This window comes from Centropristis striata, chromosome 5 (assembly GCF_030273125.1).
Source record: "Centropristis striata isolate RG_2023a ecotype Rhode Island chromosome 5, C.striata_1.0, whole genome shotgun sequence".
Lineage (NCBI taxonomy): Eukaryota > Metazoa > Chordata > Actinopteri > Perciformes > Serranidae > Centropristis > Centropristis striata.
Window position 1 is genome coordinate 2527289 of NC_081521.1, and position 23320 is coordinate 2550608.

The following is a 23320-nucleotide window of genomic DNA, read 5'->3' on the forward strand; positions in this document are numbered from 1 at the left end:
TCCATCCATCCACCAATAAATCATCCATCCATCCATCCATCCATCCATCCATCCTTCCATCCACCAATAAATCATCCATCCATCCATCCATCCACCGAAAAATCATCCATCCATCCATCCATCCTTCCATCCATCCATCCATCCATCCATCCATCCACCCACCAATAAATCATCCATCCATCTATCCATCCATCCATCCACCAATAAATCATCCATCCATCCATCCATCCATCCATCCACCCACCAATAAATCATCCATCCATCCATCCATCCATCCACTAATAAATCATCCATCCATCCATCCATCCATCCATCCACCAATAAATCATCCATCCATCTATCCATCCATCCACCAATAAATCATCCATCCATCCATCCATCCACCCACCAATAAATCATCCATCCATCCATCCATCCATCCACCAATAAATCATCCATCCATCCATTAAAGTAAAACCTTGTTTTTCCTTTTCAATACAACAGAGATTTGTGTAAAAAGTCATTTTAACCTAAAATAGAGTCAAATAGCAGGATTCATTTGAGTTACCTCCATTGTCTTTGTTGTCTTGACATAAATTATTTCAGAGCATGGACACTCCAATATTTAAGTTGAAACAACAAGTTGTGTTTTACAGTGTGTGTGTGTGTGTGTGTGTGTGTGTCTTACCCAGGTCCATGTCAGAAGCCTTGGGCCTCTGTGAGTAGGGGCTGCCCTTGTAAACAGCGTCCAGCAGCTTCTCTTTGACCTGAGTGATGGTGTCACAGTTCAGACACTTGACCGTCACCTCCTGGGCGTTCTCGTTCTCCGGGTTCACACAGTGCAACGTCTGGAGGGAAAAACAAACAAACAAACAAACAAACAGGTGAAAACACAAGAAATTAGCCTGAAGCACGGACGCTGCAAAAGAGTTGCCAACAAGTGACATGTTGGACGATTGTTTATGTGCATTTGAATGTAGCGTAACTGTTTCCCAAATCAGACCAATCGACTGAGATTCTATCAAAATTTCACATTAGCTACTAATATAAATGATCATGTTATGCTCATGATTAATTAAATGGTGTGAAACTAATGTCTACAAGGCATCTTATTTTGACAGTCTTTTTGCAAGTTCTGTGGTGGACTCTGCTAACACATCCATGTGCTCTTATTTTGAAAGTTTTTGTTTAAATGTTTTTATGCCCTTTTTGTCATAAGAAACCCTAATTTTTCAAGGGCAAAAACACAAAATATGCAATATTTTCAAAAATTAAGGTGCAGAATGTCCCCATTTTTGGTCCCCAAGGTGCCTCGAGGGTGATGCACAACATGGTCTAAAGTGACCCGACTAAGTTTTTATATTCTTTTTCTTTGCAATAAATTAATTTCATCATTCAGTATTGCAGGTTTTCCTCAAATAACTTGTTTTTGATCATCATACATCCTAATTTTTGGTTTTCATTTCTTACTTTTTGAATAAAAAAACATTTAATTCAGTCATTTTTTACTCATGTTGTGCATTAGAAGGTGTTTATATGTTGTCACCAATTTAAAACCTGACAAAGAAGACACAAATATTAACTTTCCTATTTTGTTTTTCCAATGGAAACTATTATTTGGTGGCTCTAATAAGTCTCAAATATTAAAATATGTGATTTTCCAATGTAATCTGGTGGTTCTAACAACTCTTTTAAAGTTAAACCTTCAAAATAAGACAAACATAGTTACACATATACTCACATTGTTAATTCAGTGAATCACTTTTTGTATCACTACGCTTCTAATGCACAACATCATTTCTGACCCATATGTGTAAACTTGATGTAACAATACAAAAACAAATTTTCTTCATAAAATATGAAAGGAAAAATTGATGTAATGATCTGTTATAAAAAAATTAAAAAAGATATTCAAACACACAGACACCTGGACATGTTCCTGGCCCCCTCAGTTTGTTTGGGACTGTAATAACTCAACATTCACACATGGGTGCAGACCAAAACAATTGCAGCGCATCCAGCTGACAAGTATTCTGTCCGTATGTTTCCAATCCAAAGCTGAAGAGCTTTGTTTGGAGTGAGAAGGTGATTAACGAGGCCAGATCACGTTCTCCTCCAAACACAACTCATGTTTACTCTGGAAGAAATCCTTGTACACCATTAACCCTTAATAGGGCACTCATTGAAATACTTGCAAATTCCAAATTTCAACCCTAGAGAATATTGGAGGATATTACATAAAAACAAACAAAACAAAACAAAAAAACATACGGACCCGGGGGAGGGGGGTAATATTTTGAGATAAAAGTTTACGAGAATGTGCAGATTTAAGAGGTTTAACCCTCTGGAGTCCACGAAATCGCCGGAGCACGACTTCTTCATGACGTCAAACAAGACACAAAAATGACCAAAAAAGACATAAAAGAAAAAAAAATGACTATAAAAAGACACAAAAAGACTAGAAAAAAGACACAAAATGACCAAAAAAGACACAAAATGACAAAAAAAGATACAAAATGACCAAAAAAGATACAAAATGACAAAAAAAGATACAAAATGACCAAAAAAGAGACAAAATGACAAAAAAGACACAAAAACAGACAAAATGACTAGAAAAAAGAGACAAAATGACTAAAAAATGAGACAAAATGACTAGAAAATGACAAAAAAAGACACAAAATGACAAAAAAAAAGACACAACAGACACAAAATTAGAAAAAAGACACAATAACAGACACAAAAAGGCCAAAAAAGACACAAAATGACAAAAAAGACGCAAAAAGACTAGAAAAAAGACACAAAATGACTAAAAAAAGACACAAAAAGAGACAAAATGACTAGAAAAAAGAGACGGAATACACAAAATGACAAAAAAAGATACAAAATGACAAAAAAAGACACATAAAAAGACACAAAATGACAAAAAAAGACACAAAAAGGATTCAAAAATGGATAAAATAGTCCAAGACTCCATGAAGTTAAAGTGGCAAATCTACGTGAAAAAGTCACAGAAGAAAGTCACAAAGAAAAAGGTTGCTTTGTTTCAATTTTTTCTCTTTCTTCTGTGACTTTTTCGCACAGATTTGCCACTTTAATCTAGCACATTTGCAGCTTTTTTTTCTCAAAATATTACCACTGAAGTTACCAAATACGGTTCTTCGCCCGATAAATCGTTAAACAAACGCTGTCTGCAACATTTCAGCTGCTGATTAGTCAGATCTTGCTGTGGTAAAGTTGTCATTGTTGTAAAATGTGTGTAAAGCTCAACAAGTGATGAAGCTGCAGACAGATCAGATCAGGGAGCTGACCAGAGTTTTGTAGTCGATCTGCTGCCTGATGAGCTTGTCCTCGCTGAGGGAGTAGCGGGCTTCTCCTGTGATGGCGTCGATGGGTCCTTTCTCCATCTGCTGCTTGATGGCACAGTAAAGCATGAACAGAGGCTCGCCGGCACACTCCTGGAGAGAAACACAGAGAGGACATGAGCTGCCAGCACACACTCACACACTCTCATTTCAACTAAAGTTAGAGGGGAAAGAGTCCGGAAATGCAGGAAAAACGGAAAATATTTGAGAAAATACTAGGACAAAAATGCATTTTTGCCCTTCTTTCCAAAAACAGAAAAAAAAAAGTCAGAAAAATTGAAAAAATTACTCTGAATAACAGAAAAAAAGTCAGAAAAACAAATAAAAAAATATTCAGAAAAACAGAAAAAATAATTAGTTGGACAAACTGAATAAATTAGACAGAAAAGCAGAAAAAATGAGACAGAAAAACAGGAAAAAATAGTCAGAAAACAGGAAAAATAGTAAAAAACAAACAAACAAACAAACAAAAACAGGAAAAAATAGTCCTTAAAATAATAAATTAACTCTTAAAACCAAATAAATTAAAGCTGCCAGCAGTGATGAACTGGCCCGAGCAGAGTGACCTGATTTGATTCTTACCAAGATAAAAAAAACTTTAGATTTAGAAGTGTTGGATAATTCATCTTGTTTTATGTCTTTTGTTTTATACTACTGTCTGTAAATCAAATTGCCCCTTGGGGACATTAAAGTTTTTTTTCTGTCTTTTTTTAACAATTTCTTGTCTTTTTTTTTTTAGTAATTTTCTGTCTTTTTTGGTAATTCTGTGTATGTTTTGGTAATTTTGTGTCTTTTTTTAATTGTGTGTCTTTTTTGGTAATTTTGTGTCTTTTTTTTAGTCATTTTGTGTCTTTTTTTGGTCATTATGATTCTGCCTCCAGCGTCCTCCAGGTAATTAGAGTTTCAGACCCCTGCTTTAAGCACTCCCTGTCTGTCTGGAGGACTCACAGCTTCTAAGTTATATAAATCTCTTCAGCTCTCTCCCGTCGTCTCCATCTCAGAGCTTATGCCACCAGACACAGATGTTATAAATATGTTTCCCACTCTCCACATCAAAGACACTTGTCAATCAATAGTGTCATTAGTCATCACTGAGGAAAACACTCTGAGTGGAGCAGCAGCAGTTTAGAGGACACATCAGGGCCAAAACTCCTCCTGACGAGAGCTTAATGATCGACCGGCCGGCTCAGGAGACACTTCACACTGTGGCTGGGTGTGTGTGTGTGTGTGTGTGTGTGTGTGTTGGAGATGCATGAGGTCCAGATGAGAACAGGGGAAAGTACTAATTTATCTGTCTCACCTTCAAGCACACTCTACAACTCACTTTTTCTCTATCACACACACACACACACACACACACACACACACACACACACACACACACACACACACACACTTTTTCTCCCCGCTCTCTCTCTTCCTGTAATACACACATCCTCAGCCCTTCCTCCTCTATTTCTTCATCTCTCTCTCTAACATTTGCACATGTTCTTCATGGACCTACTTTGGATTCTCTATATGTTGCAAATGTAAACACTGCAAAAAAGGCAATTTTTGTGTGTGTTTTTTGTCTTTTTTTGTGTGTTTTTGCATATTTTTATGTGTGTTTTTTTGTGAAAAAAACAAACAAAAAAAAGTGTTTTCGGTGTGTTTTTGTTGATTTTAAGTGTTTTTTATGTGGGTTTTTTTGTAAAAAAATATTTTTTAAGTGTGTTTTTGTAATTTTGTGTATGTTTTTGGTGTGTTGTGTGGCTAAAAACCAGATAAAACAGCAAATCTGTAGCAGTACAGTGTGTATGTGCTAACAGGCTAACAGTTAGCTCTGTAGCAGTACAGTGTGTATGTGCTAACAGTTAGCCCTGTAGCAGTACAGTGTGTATGTGCTAACAGGCTAACAGTTAGCTCTGTAGCAGTACAGTGTGTATGTGCTAACAGGCTAACAGTTAGCTCTGTAGCAGTACAGTGTGTATGTGCTAACAGGCTAACAGTTAGCTCTGTAGCAGTACAGTGTGTATGTGCTAACAGGCTAACAGTTAGCTCTGTAGCAGTACAGTGTGTATGTGCTAACAGGCTAACAGTTAGCTCTGTAGCAGTACAGTGTGTATGTCCTAACAGGCTAACAGTTAGCTCTGTAGCAGTACAGTGTGTATGTGCTAACAGGCTAACAGTTTGCTCTGTAGCAGTACAGTGTGTATGTGCTAACAGGCTAACAGTTAGCTCTGTGGCAGTACAGTGTGTATGTGCTAACAGGCTAACAGTTAGCTCTGTAGCAGTACAGTGTGTATGTGCTGCTGCTGCAGGAGGTGTTCACTTAGCGATCTCTGTTTGTTTACAACAAGCACCAGACACTCTGTGCACAGTTAGTGATGCCGGTTAATTCACAATCACTATGTTAATCATCAGCGGAGACGCTGTGCATAATTCCCCCTAAAGGAAACACGGCTATAGATACGGATAAATACTGCGAAATTCGCTGTAAAGTCCTTTTACAGAATTTTTAATTAGGCATGTTTTCAAAAAGTCACAGTAACTCAAGTTTTAAGTCACAGTTTAGGTGCATTTTGAGCATAAAAATAAATGCACCCACTAGTATTTGTTATCTTCTCAAACTGAGAAGACAAAGGAAATATTTTCATTGACTGGACATGTTTTCTATAATCTGTGTAAAAGTGAGAGACAGGAAGAGGAAGAGGACGAGGACGACAGCGGAAGAAGAAGAAGGAGGCGTTCGAGGACATCGGCGTGACATCGGGCCCCCCGGTGAGGAGAATGACCTTAAGGCAGGATAATGACAACAGAAAACGACAGAGATGAAAGAGAGATCAGAGGAAGAGAAGATGTGAGCTAAAAGAACGAGACAGAGATCAGTGAGGGGGACGCGCCGGCTACTAGAGTGAAATTAGAAGAGTGGAGGGGAGATCTGTGGACGTTAAAACAGCAGAGAGGCTTTGATGATCTTCTGTTTGTACACTGAACTGGTAAGGAAAAGAAAATATGCAGCTGAAAGAGGAAAAACCCTTTTAATAACCTCGCTGAGATGAATGGAACAGGGAAATAATATAAGCCGGGGGCATTTAATAAAGCCCTCTAACACACAGCCAGTATAAATGCATTTTAAAACACTGCAGTGTATAAATCCACTTTACACAATGACTATTAATCAGTGTGTAAAAGATGTAGCAAACACACTGAATCAGGGTGCTACGGGGGGATTTAACACGTCTTACCTTGAGGAACTTGTACAGCAGGAATGTAAACCAGTTGGTCAGCATCTTCTCAGCCACAGACTCCGTCCTGACACACAAAAACAACACGTTCAACACAATGTATGCAGTCATTATGAAAAAAAACACTAAAAGTCCAAAATATCCTGGAAAAAAATATTATTTGACGATAATTTTGTACTAATTACATGGAATTTGGCTCCATTAACCTGTTATTGTTCAAAGAGCCTTTTGGTGGCTGTGGGCTGTTTAGGGGGAGATAGCAGGTCAACAATAAATGTCATAGAAGAGGTTGACATAATCTGAAAGCTGTGAACCTGAAGATTAATTTGAGATGAAGCTCAGCACTGTGTGTCAAGTTGTTCTGGTCAAAAATATCTAATTAAAATTACTTACTTAATTAATTAATTATTGATTTATTTATATAAGCCTATTATGGTGAATAAAGGGTCATAACATTAGTGGGCGCTTTCTAAAGTCCAGTCCAGGTTCAACTGGGTCCCAGAAGTTGTTGCAGCAATTTTTGGGTTGATACCATTTGTTACACACATTTGGTGCTATTATAATTCTATTATTTTTGGTAATTTTCCACTTTTTTCTGGTAAATTATACTTTTTTTTCTGGTAATTTTTTTTTCTGGTATTTTTTTTTCTGGTATTTTTTTTTCTGGTATTTTTTTTTCTGGTATTTTTTTTTTTTTCGTATTTTTGACCATTTGGGGTAATTTTGACTTTTTCTTCTGGTAATTCTATTATTTTTGGTATTTCTCCACTTTTTTCTGGTAATTTTGTCTTTTACTTGTAATTTTGACTTTTTTTCTGGTAATTTTAACTTTTTGGGTAATATCTATTTATTTTTTCTGGTAATTCTATTTAAAAAAAAAATAATTTTCCCCTTTTTTTCTGGTAATTTTTGCCTTTTACTTGTAATTTTGACTATTTTTCTGGTAATTTTGACTTTTTTTCTGGTAATTTCCACTTTTTTCTGGTAATTCTATTATTTTTTGTAATTTTCCACTTTTTTTCTGGTAATTTTTATTTATTTTCTGGTAATTTTGAATTTTTTGAGGAAATTTCATTTTTTTCTGTAATTCTATTATTTTTTGTAATTTTGACTGTTTTTCTGGTAATTTTGACTTTTTTCTGGTAATTTTGACCTTTTTTCTGGTCATTTTTACTTTTTGGGGTAATTTTTTTTTTTCTGTAATTTTTACTTTTTTTTCTGGTAATTTTCACTTTTTTTCTGGTAATTTTGTCTTTAACTTGTAATTTTGAATTTTCGGAAAATCTGATCGTACCCTCTGCTAACGTCCAGACTGATAAATGCCGAGTCTTGTAGAAATGATCTTTCTGTCGTATGCTAGTTTGATTACGGAAGCCCTGAACCGCAAGTGAAGAAATTTTTTTTTGAATTGTTATCTTGTTATTTTCGAGATCATATCTCGTTATTTCAAGATAATATCTCATTATTTCGAGATAATACACATATGTAAAAAAAAAAAAATAAGAATTAAAAAAAAAAAAATCTTCCAAAATTTTTTTTTCTTCGGATATTAAAAAATATATATATATATTTTTTAAAAATTAAATTTTTTCTTTTTTTTTTTTACATAGGTGTGTTATCTCGAAATAACGAGATATTATCTCGAAATAATGAGATAATATCTGAAGAAAAAAAAAATTTTGGAAGATTTTATTTTTTTTAATTCTTTTTTTTTTTTTTACATATGTGTATTATCTCGAAATAATGAGATATTATCTTGAAATAACGAGATATGATCTCGAAATAACAAGATAACATCTCAAAAAAAAATGTCTTCACTTGCGGTTCAGGGCTTCCGTATTTGATAAACGAGGACCATTGAGTAAAAGAAAAAGGTTAGGTTCATTAATTGCACTAAGTCCCTGTATGGTGTTTTACAGTCTCTATTTGTTGGGCCTCACCTCCGGAGCAGCAGCTTGGGGTGGTTCTTGCTCTCCAGGTTTCTGTCGATCAGGTCTGACAGAAGCTGTTTGAGGACCCCGGTGGCGTACTCCATCTCCCCCTGCAGCGCCGTCATGATCAGAGACGCCACGTTGCCTCGATCCCGCATTGAAAACGACCTGGAATCACATTGAAACGCGATAATAACATTTAATATTAATATTTCATGAATGCTTTCCCCCGGCTTTTGTCGAGTCACGTCTGAAGCTCTGCCTCCAAATACACGTGTAACCTAATAAGAGCTGATTTAAATATTAATGCACATTTAATCTTAATCAAATGGTGTCTGACTCTGTTGCCATAAAGCATTCGGCTAAGTGCTTCAGGGTAATTTTAGGGCTGCTAAAATGGTTTTTACTCTGTTTTTGCCTTTTCTGTTTTAATCAAAGGGGCAGCACAGCCTTTCATGTCATAATTGTAAAATTGCACAGGTGATAAAATCACACTTTCCAAAGGCTAACAATCATTTTTCCCAAGAGAAATGCTTGTTTTTTTTTACTCAAAAACCTATGAACTATAATGTTTATTCCTAAGAAGAAGAGAAAAATAACAACCAGATTTTTAATTAAATCAAATAAAGCATCATTTACATGATCATTTTGTTTTCCTGTGGCAAGGAATATTATGTTTAATTACATAAGTCAAGCTGGTAGACATTACTTATCAAAAAGTAGGAAAACCCCTTAGGAAAACAACACATTTGCTGGAAAAAAAAAAAAGTATATCTGAGCAGTAATTACAATGGCCCTGAGAGGTCACAGTGCAACTAAAGAAAACACATGCAAATATAAAAAACACAAGCAAATTAAGAAAACATCGATTTTACATTTACATTGATATTATCACGTTATTTCAAGATAATTACAATTTCATGTTATAATGTTATAATGATCATAGCGCGTAGAGCTGCAACAATTATTCGATTAATCAAACAATAATCGATTATTAAATTGATTGTCAACTATTTTGATAATCTAATAATTGGTTTGAGCATTTTTTTAAAAAACAATGAGTCCAAATTCTCTGATTTCAGCTTCTTCAATGTGAATATTTCTGGTTTCTTTGTTCCTTTATGACAATAAACTGAATATCTCTTTGGTTTGTGGACAAAACAAGAAACTTGAGGACGTCTTCTTGTGGTTTTGGGAAACACTGATTGATATTTTTCAACATTTTATTGACCAAACAACTAATCGGTTAATTGATAATGAAAATAATCGTTAGTTGCAGCCCTAATAGCATGCTAACGTTAGCGGGCTAGCAAGACCAAGACCAACTCGGTACCGTTGAGAGAGACCAACTAAAACATGTATCATTCATTTTTTTGATTTGTTTAACTGCAATGTGATTGATACAGGCTAGCATGCTAACGCTAGCGGGCTAATGCTAGCAGGCTAAGGCTAGCTGGCTAACGCTATAAATCACGTTATAACATGAAATTATCATTATCATGAAATAACATGATAATATCAAGCGTGTCCAGACGTGTGCATCACTTTTAAGTGTCCTCTGGAAACACTTCTGTTGTGTTTTGGTCTTTGCAGCGTTTTCTAAATGCTGCGCTTGTGTTTTTGTTGGATGACGTTTTCTCAGTTTGCTTGTGTTTTGTGTATTAGCATGTGTTTTCTAAAGTTGCAGCTCTGTGAGCTCTCAGGGCCACCGTACGTAAACGATGAAACAAAGTGAAAGACCTCTGAGCCTCCAGGGTTCGTATGAACGTCAGCAGGAAGTGTTTCTTGGTCAGCAGCTGGCCGAACAGAGTCAGGGCCTTCTCAACGTTGGCCTGGACCTGAAGAAAGAAACACAGAGACAGACGGGTTACAACACAGACTAATAGCAGTGGAGAGCAATTCTCTGAATATAAATATTTTTATTTTTATATATATTTAACAATCATAAGTTTAACCCTCTATGGTACGGTGTTGCCCCATTTTTGGCCTGTCAGATTTCAACAATGCATGTTTTTGAGTGACGCGATACTTTAAAAAGAGGGAAGAGTATAGGGAACCAATAGCAATGCTTTAATTTGTCACATGACCTCCAGGCGGCCATATTGAAACCCTATTTTGCAGACTTTTCCAAAGGAAACAACTTTGCCATTTTGCGCCACAAAAAAACTCACTCAAAATGTCATTTCATGGCCCTTTTCCATCTGGAAAAAATATATTCCTACTCATAGGTGAGTAAACCTTCATTTTTGATAGTTTCATACACTTAGACTGTTGAAGACATTAATTCCAATGGGTCGTTGGTTCAATGTTACAATGAAAAGTGAAAAAAAAAAATCTAAAGAAAAGATAAGAATCTCTTCATGAATACCAAATCTTCTTAAATTAAGTATTAAGAGCAAAGTAAAAAAAAAAAAAAAAGATAAAATAGGACACAGCAGGATAAGAAAAACATGAGTCAAACATTGCGTAGTTAAAAAGTAAGGGCAGCAGAGTAGAGCAGATAACTGTTAAAGTTAAGAGTACGCTTTAGATGAATTATAGAGTAAACTCTGAGATATTCTGAACACATCTTGGCATGTAAACAGCTCGCTAACACTGATTGGCTCTGCTGCTCTGTAAGTGTTTCTCAGTTGTCGCCCTCCAAATGATTTGAGCAGACAACTTGATGATGTAATTGTCTTGTTGACAACAGGGTCAAAGCATCCTCACGCCAAGTATCCATGAGACAGAGAGTTTTAATCACATCGTCCTTGTTTATGACTTTTAATCCTCCAGTTAGTTATTAAGTGTGCTATGACATTTCTAAGAGTTTTGGCAAACGGTTATTAAATTATTTGGCAAAAAAAAACCCCAATGCTACCTTATGGAGAGGCTAGAGTGGATGACATCATCGCTAGAGTGCAGAGGGAGAAGAAAAATGTCAAAAAATAAATTTGGAAACTGCACTCCAGGCCGCAAATGACTCTCTACAGAAATAATTTATACATAGAAACTTGTTTTTTTGGTAACACTTTACAATAACCATCTAAGTAATGTTTATATATGGTTTATAGACCAATTATTAACCATTTAAAAAGTGCTATACATATTTAACCTTTAAATGTTTTCAACCAATTTCTTAAAGTTATATGAATCATTTCAAAGTCATTAACATGTTTAATATGGTGTTAAAAATGTTAAAATGAGTGCAACTAAAACTATTAATAAATTATTAATTATAATGCAATTGTTTGTTAATGATAAAGTAACTATAAACGTACAATATACCATCTATTTGTCTTTTATAAATGATGTTAGTTAAAAATTAGTAAATTATGTATTTACCATTATAAATGTCCTATATATGGTTTATAAATGATGATTAAACATTAATAAACTATCTGTTTACGATTTATAAATTATTGTTATTGTAAAGTGTTACCATTTTTTTTTATCTTGATAAGAACCAAATAATCATCAGGTCACTCTGCTCGGGCCAGTTCATCACTGCTGGCAGCTTTAATTTATCTGGTTTTAAGAGTTAATATCTTATTTTAAGTATTCAACATGCTTATTTCTAGATTTAACAATCTAGATTCAAGAAACCTAAATTATCTGTCCATGCAGAAAGATCATTTCCCTCAGATTTACTGTTTTTATCTTGTGACAAAAGAGGATGATCACACCGGATAAGAAATACAAGATGGTTCAATAAAAATCTGTAAAAAAACAGACTTCCTGCACACAGACAAGTTTACATAAGGAGTACATGAAGAAATGCAGTATTTAAATGTTTAATTCACAAGACACAAGACACCCCTTTCTTGCGGTGCACTTTTTCTTTATGAAAGCCAGTTAGCGTCTCATAAACATGCCAAAAAAGCTGCTTTTATCAAACCAGTCCGCCTGAAATAAGTCCTAAAATATCACATTTTCTCATGTTTTTGCAATAAAATGAAAACCACTACAAAACATGACAGTGTGCTGAAGACGTCCCCTGGTACAGGTACAGTGCAGCTTTAATTTGAGGTGTCAGGCGGAGAGGTAAAGGGATGTTACGTATTATTTTATACTTCTGTCTAGACTTCCTTCCTCTTCCTCTCTATTTCCCCCAGGGCTCGCTGCTCTAATCCAATGGCCTGTGTAAACTAACGCTACCAGCTTTATTGCTCTGTGTGACTGCTCTCTTCCCTAAGCTAGACAGCCACATCACACACACACACACACACACACACACACACACACACACACTAGTACCTTTTCCTACACTGTAAAAAATTAACAGTAAAATACTGGCAGCAGGGTTTCCAGTATAATGTTAAAGTCCCCCTACTGTTATCTACTCTACAGTATGTTACTGTGATAAAACCACATACTGAATTACAGTAAAATCCTGCATTTCATTGATTTTTACAGTAGACTAAAACACAGTATAGTGATCAAGCTAGTTGCAATATTGTTGCAGTATACAATGCAGTCATTTTTGTAAATAGAGCATATGACTGTCTGAAAGCCAATTACTACGAATTAAGAGCTGTCTACACTGTAACCTCAGTAATTTTAGTTAAGTAAAATACAGCCATTAAAAAAATGCATATATATATATATATATATATATATATATATATATATATATATATCACATACCATATATATCGTATATATATATATATATATATATATATATATATGATATACATAATATATATATGATATATATACATATATATCACATATATCATATTATATATATATTTATATATCATATATATATATATATCACATATAAATATATCATATACATATATATATATATACACACATTTTTTTTTTTTATTTTAGTTAAGTAAAATACAGCCATTAAAAAACTGCGTATATATATATGATATATATATATATATATATATATATCATATATATATATATCATATATATATATATCATATATATATATATATCATATATATGATATATATATGACATATATATGACATATATCATATATATATTTATATATCATATATATATTTATATATCATATATAAATATATATATATATATATATATACACATTTTTTTAACGGCTGTATTTTACTTTTACTAATATATATATATATATATCATATATTTTATGGGAAACGGCAAGCTACCTACAAATATCACCCAGAATGCATTCTTTTCTACATTATAATACCTTTTGAATGGAAAACAGTATGTTCCTGTCACAATGTGTCTGTTTTCTTACAGCAGTTTGTTCCAGTGAAACCAGTAAAGACTCTGTACTGCCTGTACATGTGCTTCCATCTGTCTCTCTTTCTACTTCTTCTTCTTCTTCTTCTCTCTCTTTTTTTTTTCCCGAACACACATCACTCTCAGTTTCCACCCTGGAGGCCCCGAGAATCTCATTTAGCACTTTAGAGAGAGGCCCAGACACTTTATTATCATCGCAGGGAGAGAGAATAGATGTACTAAAGGACGACAATGGAGAGAGAGAAAGAGAGAGAGAGAGGTGGGAATGGAGAGAGAGAGAGAAGGAGAAATTAAAAATGGGAGGAAGACCAATGATGTGAAACAGTCAACAATGAGAGAGAATTAGAGCGGTGAGGAAGAGCTAGAGCGAGGAGTCTTCAGGGGGTTTAGTGTGTTGTTGATGAGTAGTGACAGGTGCCAGCTAGTGGAACAAGCAGGGAGCACCTCTGACACACACACACACACACACATTCTTGTACTTCTATCTTTGTGAGGACCCTCATTGGAACAGTGAATTTTTGCCTTAATTTCCTTTGTCTTATCCATCTTCATTACGTATGAAAAAAGTTGACAAAGACGAAAACAAAGGACATTTTCACTATAATTTTAGTTAGTTTTGTAACCACACAATACACTTTCAGTTAGTTAATTAATTACCTTTTTAAACATAAACATAATGTAACCTGAACCCTTAAAACAAAGTCTGAAATCTCAAAAAAAAGCCTTTAAAGAAGTGAGGACCGGCCGAAATGTCCTCACTTTGCAAAAATGTCCTCACTCTGTTGGTTAAAAAACGTGTTCTGGTCCCCACTATGTAGGAAGTACAAGAACCCCCCCCACACACACACATTCTTGTACTTCTATCTTTGTGAGGACCCTCATTGGAATAGTGAATTCACTACCAAGGTTATAATAGTTTTGGATTTTTCATTAGTTTTAGTTTTAATTTTGTTGTGAATTTTTGTTTTCAATTTCAGTTAGTTTTAATGAGTTTTAGTTTAGTTTTTATTCGTTTTTGGTTTTGGTCCTCACTATGTAGGAAGTACAAGAACACACACACACACACACACACACACATCCTTGTACTTCTATCTCTGTGAGGACCCTCATTGGAACAGTGAATTCTTTTTTGAATTTTTGTTTTCAAATTCAGTTAGTTTTAAGTAGTTTTTTGTTAGTTTTAGTTTAGTATTTATTAGTTTTAGTGTTTTAGTTTTAGTTTTTTGTAATGGGGTATTTGTTGGGTGGGAGATTAAAATGGGTCAAAGTAAAATTTGCCTTTATTTGCCTTATTTCCTTTGGTTTATTTATTGTTATTATTTATTTATCTTCATTATGTATGAAAGAAGTTGACAAAGACGAAAACAAAAGACATTTTCACCATAATTTTAGTTAGTTTTGTAACCACACAATACAGTTTCAGTTAATTATCATTATCATGTAACCTTTAACCCTTAAAACAAAGTCTGAAATCTCCAAAAAGCCTTTAAAAAGTGAGGACCGGCCAAAACGTCCTCACTTTACAAAAATGTCCTCATTCTGTTGGTTAAAAACGTGTTCTGGTCTCCACTATGTTGGAAGTACAAGAACACAAACACACACACACACACACACACACACACGCTTCTTCTTCTCCTTCTTCCTGCCTCTCCATCTCTTCCTTTCTTTCTGTGTGAGACAGAGGATTCTCCCTCATGCTGGGCTGGTTCAGGCTGGTCTGATTAGACTTTTTATCCATTGAAGGAACTAAAAACGTTGCGGTGCCAGCGGGTCGTCGGAGCGTTATTAAAAGATTCAGTTAACGGCTTTCAAGTCGTATAACTGAGTCAGCAAAGTGGCGACTGGAAAAGTCAGGTTTTACATAACATAATCTAACTAGAAAATTTATAAAGAAAATTTCAGTGTGCTTGCCAGTTCGACCCCTCAGGGGGCTGCCCACATCTACTGTTGTCATGAGGTGCTGTTTTTGCTACCAAAACCAAATAAAATGTGTTTACTGAAAGACAATGGTGTAATTTTTATTTTTTGATGATAAAAACTCAAATAGAAACTACAAAATTTCTAAAGAAAATTTGAGTGTGCTTGCCTGTTCGACTGCCCACATCTACTGTTGTCCTGAGGTGCTGTTTTTGCTAACAAACCAAATAAAATGTGTTTAGTGAAAGACAATGGTGGAGTTGTTTTTTTATTTTTGATGATGAAAACTCAAATAGAAACTAGAACATTTCTAAAGAATTTTTTGAGTGTGCTTGCCTGTTCGACCCCTTAGGGGGCTGCCCACATCTACTGTTGTCCTGAGGTGCTGTTTTTGCTACCAAAACCAAATAAAATGTGTTTACTGAAAGACAATGGTGTAATTTTTATTTTTTGATGATAAAAACTCAAATAGAAACTCCAAAATTTCTAAAGAAAATTTGAGTGTGCTTGACAGTTCGACCCCTTAGGGGGCTGTTAGCATAATTCTGTTGTCCTGAGGTGCTGTTTTTGCGACCAAAACCAAATAAAATGTGTTTAGTGAAAGACAATGGTGGAGTTGTTTTAAATTTTGATGATGAAAACTCAAATAGAAACTAGAAAATGTATAAAGAAAATTTGAGTGTGCTTGCCTGTTTGACACAGTTTTGCTGTAAAAATATAACATTTTCATGTAAAGTTAATGGAGAAATACCATGATGTTACAATTACCCTAAAAAATACGGGAATATTCAGTCTAAATTACAGTTTTTGTTGACAATTACATTTCAATTTACAGTAGTAGAATAGTCCAGTAGTAGCTGGAATTTTAGCGTAAATTAAACAGATTATTTTTTACAGTGTACAGGTTGTGAGCATTCATAAGGCGATAATTAAAGACTATAGTATTTCTGGTGTGTTTTTTTATGACTCTACAATGTTGTTTAAAACTTAACCTAATTAAATTCAATAAAACAATTGAATTGCTATTGAATTTGTCACTAAACTTTATGAGTGTGCAGTAAACCGAGTGCCCTCTGCTACATTACTTTTCTATTTCTACTGTGTATATTCTTCCAGATTTTGCATTATCAGTAGTTTTAGCTTTATTAGTTATGGCTTTATAGTCTCTGCTGGAAGCCACAATGGGCTTTTTCCTCTATCCAAGGATAATTCTACTGTATTTAAGTAATCACTGCTGCTCCTTCTAGCCAAGAATAAGAGAGGATGAATCACGAAGAATGAATCAAAAAAAGGAAGTCGTGGCAGCGATGAGACCGCCCAGAGGGCTTTTTTTTTTCCTCTTCTTCTTCTTTTTCTAGGAATATAAATCCACTTTCTGGATTAGAACGATTAAATGAAGCTGTAAAAGGTCAAACAAATTATTCCTTGACTCCAAAAAGTCAGCGCTCCAATCAAAGTCAATGGAGCAGCAGCAGATTCTACATCTTAATGATACCGCTGATTACAAACTTGGCTCTCTGGTTTCGGGCTTTCGAGGAGAGTAGTTTATGTTGACACACTATTAATTGTACTTCACTTGGTCTCAGCGGTAAAAACGTCTCCATAAATCCGCTGCACTATCTCCATCCGGCTCTGCTGGCAAGGTGGTTGCATGTACCGGCTTAATTAATAACTTAACAGTGATGTATAATGTAAGAAAGAATCCCAGTAACCCCGAGTCGTATTTCTCACTCTCTGCTCTAATCCTCTTCCCCTTCATCTTTTACTTCATGCACTTGTTTCTTTTTTCCTCTTTACCTTTTTCTTTAATTCTTACAAAGCATTTCTCTTCACTCAAGCAATTCTCACTTTAAAACTCTACTTTCCTACATCCGGAGAATATGGCAGGCATTTGTCCCATGAGATCAAACTAATGATGATTATAAGACTCTTGAAAAGTAATTTGCATTCATTGCGACAAGCTGAATACATCAACACAGAGTAGGTATGAGTTAGGACAGGGGTCCGCAACCTTTTCCATGAAAAGAGCCATTTTTTGGCCAAAAAACAGAAAGAAAAATCCCTCTGGAGCCGCATCTTTGAGCCTTATAATAAAGGTAATTTGCCAATTTCTCGCTGCGAATCAGTGGATGTAAATCAATCAGTGAATGTAGACGGATCTGTGTTTTCTGTTGTAGCTAGTTTTGGCAGTCATTTAGATGATAGGGCAAAGAGTCAGATGGTCATAGGCTGTAATGCACATTTGTTGACTAAAGCGGTGATTTCCCGACCCCCCCAGGGGGGCGCCAAAGATCCACGGGGGTCGCGAAGCCCTCCTAAATTTTAAGGGATGTAATAAATCTAATGTATTAAATATAGATGAGTCAGCATTTAATTCATTACTGGGACAAAAACAACTAAATAAGGGCTACATTAAACATATATTCATTTATTTAAATACAAAAATCACAATAGAAAAGTTTAAAAATAAAGGCTATATCGCGAGAATAAGGACATATGTAACATCCCTCCTGCAGTATACACAGGTAACCTCACCTAGCGGTAACCTCACCTAGCGGTAACCTCACCTAGCGGTAACCTCACCTAGTGGTAACCTTACCTAGCGGTAACCTCACCTAGTGGTAACCTCACCTAGTGGTAACCTCACCTAGAGGTAACCTCACCTAGTGGTAACCTCACCTAGCGGTAACCTCACCTAGCGGTAACCTCACCTAGTGGTAACCTCACCTAGTGGTAACCTCACCTAGTGGTAACCTTACCTAGCGGTAACCTCACCTAGTGGTAACCTCACCTAGTGGTAACCTCACCTAGAGGTAACCTCACCTAGAGGTAACCTCACCTAGCGGTTACCTCAACTAGCGGTAACCTCACCTAGCGGTAACCTCACCTAGAGGTAACCTCACCTAGCGGTAACCTCACCTAGTGGTAACCTCACCTGGCGGTAACCTCACCTAGTGGTAACCTCACCTAGCGGTAACCTCACCTAGCGGTTACCTCACCTAGCGGTAACCTCATCTAGCGGTAACCTCACCTAGCAGTAACCTCATCTAGCGGTAACCTCACCTAGCAGTAACCTCACCTAGCAGTAACCTCACCTAGCTGTAACCTCACCTGGCGGTTACCTCACCTAGCGGTAACCTCACCTAGCGGTAACCTCACCTAGCAACAGAAACACAGAGCTAATGGGAAAATGACGAAGCGTCAGGGAGACGAAAATGCTGAATATCTCAAAAAGAAAAAGAGAGGCTACCATGAAAGTCACACTGAGTTTGGCTTCATAGAAGCAATGGACAATGGGGGGGTCGCCAAAGTTTACAATGGTAAAAATGTGGGTCCCTCAAGAAAAAGGTTGGGAACCACTTGACTAAAACATTGTTTTTTTTCCTGTCTATAGGGTACATATTTTTTTACAATTGGAGAATGTAAGAATCACTACAACAATGTGAATTAAATTGTAGACAAATTCCAATTCAAAGAGCCACATCTGGCTCTGGAGCCTCAGGTTGCCTACCCCAGATTTAGGATATACCGTTATTTTAAGGTGAAACATATCTGGAGTTCCTCTTGCATCACATCTCAGACTTTTGGAGCATCTGATTTGTATGTAGTTAGATTATTGATAGCCGTTTATCTGAGTTTATCAACCAATACTCATATGGGTGAGAAGAGGACCTGCTGCACCTGCTGGTAGGCCAGTAGGTTGTTATATTTAACCCTCTTGGTATGCATTATGATGCCAGTTAAGAAAATAATGCTTTGTTGCCTTAAAATAGATTAATAAACAGAATCTGAAGAATTTTTTATATATTTTCATTTGGGAAGTTTTTGGGGTTTGTTGCTTGTAGGCAACATTGTACCATAACATTTATTTAATAAACATGTATGAAAGATTCAGTAGCTTCAACATTGTACAATACAAAACATTTTACATTTAAAAACATAAAGAGGAACTTTTTAAACTGGTCTCTTGTCTGGAGTAGGAATATATTTTTTCCAGATGGAAAAGGGCCAGGAAATGACATGTTGAGTGATTTTTTGTGGTAGAAAATGGCAAAGTTGTTTCCTTTGGAAAAGTCGGCAAAATAGGGTTTCAATATGGCCTCCTGGATTGATATTATTTTGTAAAAATCTGTTTTCACTTTGATACAAAATAGTTTTTTTTTTCTTTTTTCTCCAAATTCATGATTTCATGTGTAAAAGCAACAAAAGGGTGAAACATCCAAGGGGAAATAATACTTTTGCAGGCCACTGAAGCTGCCCTGATAACAACCTAGGTGGATCAGGCCCCTACTCCCCCATATTTATGGGCTGATAAACACATATTAAATAGACTGACTACAGTCAAATTTTGTCTTTGATGAAACCTGTCATGTGATAATGGCTACAAGGACATTAGTTAGAAAGGCCAAAAAGGACATTTTCATGCCATTAAATCTAAATTTCATTACTTTTTCTACCTTTGATGTTAGTTCATTAGTTTGAAGGTTTAGTTAATGGTTCTACTGGAACTCTATATTAATGGTGTTTGGTTTGTTTCTGGGTTGGTGGTGTACTGACCCGTACCTCCATCTCCTTGAGCACAGGGTGGTCCTCGATGCCCGGGAACAGGACCCTCATGGCGTAAGTCCGATAGTCCAGGAAGGGAATCCCGGCTCCGTCTAGTTCCTGGGTCAGCTCATGGATGTCTGTCTGAAGCTCGGCAAAAGCTACAAAAAATAGACAAATAGAAACAGTGACAGTGAGGGACGGGGAATAACCATCCTGAATGTAACTGTTATTGTTTTTGCACATAACTATAATAGCATTGCTATTGTACATTCTCTTGGGTTGTGAAATGACAAATATAATTTTAATAGTGTGTGAAATTGTCATCTTCATAATTTGTCTGAAAGCCCAGCTAGCAGACCTTTGACCAGGGCTGTAGTCAAGCTAAACCTAACCGAGTCCAGGTCAAGTTGAAGACAGTCCAAAAACAGTCATGGCCTGTTCAAGACCATAATAGGCAATAGTGTCTTTCCAATGCTAACATAAGGTGTGTTAGCTCTGTAGCAGTACAGTGTGTATGTGCTAACAGGCTAACAGTTAGCTCTGTAGCAGTACAGTGTGTATGTGCTAACAGGCTAACAGTTAGCTCTGTAGCAGTACAGTGTGTATGTGCTAACAGGCTAACAGTTAGCTCTGTAGCAGTACAGTGTGTATGTGCTAACAGCTTAACAGTTAGCTCTGTAGCAGTACAGTGTGTATGTGCTGCTGCTGCAGGAGGTGTTCACTTAGCGATCTCTGTTTGTTTACAACAAGCATCCGACACTCTGTGCACAGTTAGCGATGCCGGTTAATTCACGATCAGCAGAGGACAATTTGTGTACAGTTAGCATCCCTGTTTGTTTCTGATCAGCGAAAAGACCCTGTGCATAATTAGCCATGCTGGTTTGTTTATGATCAGCTGCAGACATTGTGATATATGTGCTCAAAAGTTCAGCCAAGAGAGAGCAAGATGATTCCGAATCGAACAAGATACAAGTCAAGAAACATCCAGGTAACACTAGTAAAGTCAGATTTATTATTTCATGAAGTTGGAGGGTGATTCTGTAATTATATGAGGCCGTCAAAGACAAGACAGATAGAATAATAACACATCCAGAATCACCAATCCAGTTAATTTTAGCAAAGCATATGTAATTATGTGTGTTTCAAGGAGCAGCAATGTGATTTCTCTACAATTGTTGTGTCTAACGAGGGTTTTTTTGGTACATGGAGTAAATCCAGAGATAACATTTGACAGACAGAGCTGAAAAATGTAGTGAGCTGAATTACTTTCTTGGTGTCTTAGCCCCGACAAATCCAATTTTTGCTTGTCCAAGAAAGAGCCAAACATAATGAAATAAAAAGGAAGAAAGGTAGCTCGGGGAGAGAGAGAGAGAGAGAGAAGGAGAACCAGGAGACAGAAAACAAAGTTCCTGGAAAGGAAAGTCAATTAATTGCATGAGTGGATAATTATTAAGAGAGCGACGGATGAGTTTTCATGCATAATTTCTCCCAGCTGTTATTGGACTGTTTGGTCCACTAGAGAGATGGAGAGGAGAGGAAGCGAGGAAGATAAAGAGAAAAAAAAAAGAAGAAAGAAAGAAAGATGGGGAGGTAAAGAAGTGAGGGAGGTAGGGGAAAGGAAATTCAGATGACAGAGGACTTAAGTGATTAGGACGACAAGAAAGAATAATGAAATATGAGTAGGTAAAGGTCAGACTGAGAAGAGGAAGAGACGTGGAGATGAGAGGACAGAAAGAGGAAGAATAGGAGATAAAACAAGTCATGAAGAAGAAAAGTTTGCTTCCATTTCCACTCCTCCCACTTCTTTGTCAACCTCCTCTTCTATCATTAACCCTTTATCAGGCAAAGAACTATATTTAGTAACTTCAGGTAATATTTCGAGAAAAAAGTTGCAAATTTACTAGATTAAAGTGGCAAATCTACGAGAAAAAACGTCGCAGATTTAAGAGAAAAAAGTGCGGAAAAAGCAACTTTTTTATAAATAAATAAAAAACATCAGGATATGTCAAACATAGCTCAATGCAGGGCAGGAATTAAAAAAAATACATGAATACATGAAAAATATATGTTGAATTTACAGAAAAACAGAAAAATTACAAAAAAAAGACATAAAATTACTAAAAAGAACTTCAGGTTTTATGGCTTACTTTAAAATCGCCCAGAGGTTTTCCAGGCATTTTTTCCAGGCATTTTAGGCCTGAATGGATTAATTACACTAAACTGTGACTTACTGTATTGAATGACTTTCTGTCGCTAAACGCATGCAGCTTTCAAAATAATAGCACGGTGTGTTAACAGAATGGACCACAGAATTTACAAGAAGACTGTCAAAATAAGATGCCTTAAATAAAACATACAAGAAACCTTATTCTCCTTTTTCCAAAAAAACCAAAAAACATCTCAAGTAAAATTAAAATAAAAAAGTAAAACTTTTTTTTTGCACTATGGATTCAGTTTTATCAAATTTTGCTGTTTCCATGAAGCTTTTCTAATGCTGCTCTGCAAAAAGTGCATGAACATACATTTATGGACACGTTTTTTTATGACTTTAGTTGACCTGCAGCCAATGTGGCCAAGCAGTTGAAAGATTCAGATTGAATCCGGTAGGTCTTTCTTGGGAAGACCCTCATGTGTTTCTGATTAGAGTACACAAAGAAAATACCTCAATTTACACAAAGTTTGGGAAGTGAAGTGTGAAAATGCCTCAGCATGGAGTGTGCTTACATAAACATGTAAACAATGCTTTTCCCAAGAATTTCTTTGGAATCCCATCTGCATCCTGTTTGCTTTCACAAGCTAGAAAGTATCAGAAACGTCTTTATTACCTCGCCTGAACCAACAAGTGACACTTGCCAGTCGGCCGTTGTTCTTTGTAATGTGAAGCTAATGATCCATGGATGCTAATATGCTAGTTTGGATGCTAGTCGGCTGCTTTTCATGGCTGAATGAACCAAACGTCCCCTGTCTCTTCCCCTCACGCTCCTACTTTAGTTATCACACACACACACACACACACACACACACACACACTCGCATCGGACCGCCCACTTCATCTGTTCCTCCGCCCACACACACTGTCTCGTCTAGGCCAGCTGGGAGTACAGCCGGCTGGGCGGGGTGAAAATAA

General features: G+C 36.1%; 1 protein-coding gene across 2 annotated transcripts in view; it reads right to left on the reverse strand.

Moving 5' to 3' along the window:
* Nucleotides 1-23320, reverse strand: part of LOC131971589 (plexin-A1-like) — a 409823-nt gene that overhangs the window by 25162 nt on the left and 361341 nt on the right. For both annotated transcript variants that reach the window (XM_059333098.1, XM_059333099.1), the window contains 6 exons: nt 20203-20351; nt 10240-10337; nt 8509-8667; nt 6569-6635; nt 3288-3434; nt 668-827 (listed from right to left, as the gene is read on the reverse strand). In XM_059333098.1, the coding sequence (XP_059189081.1) occupies nt 668-827; nt 3288-3434; nt 6569-6635; nt 8509-8667; nt 10240-10337; nt 20203-20351 (780 nt within the window). The remainder of the gene's footprint in view (nt 1-667; nt 828-3287; nt 3435-6568; nt 6636-8508; nt 8668-10239; nt 10338-20202; nt 20352-23320) is intronic.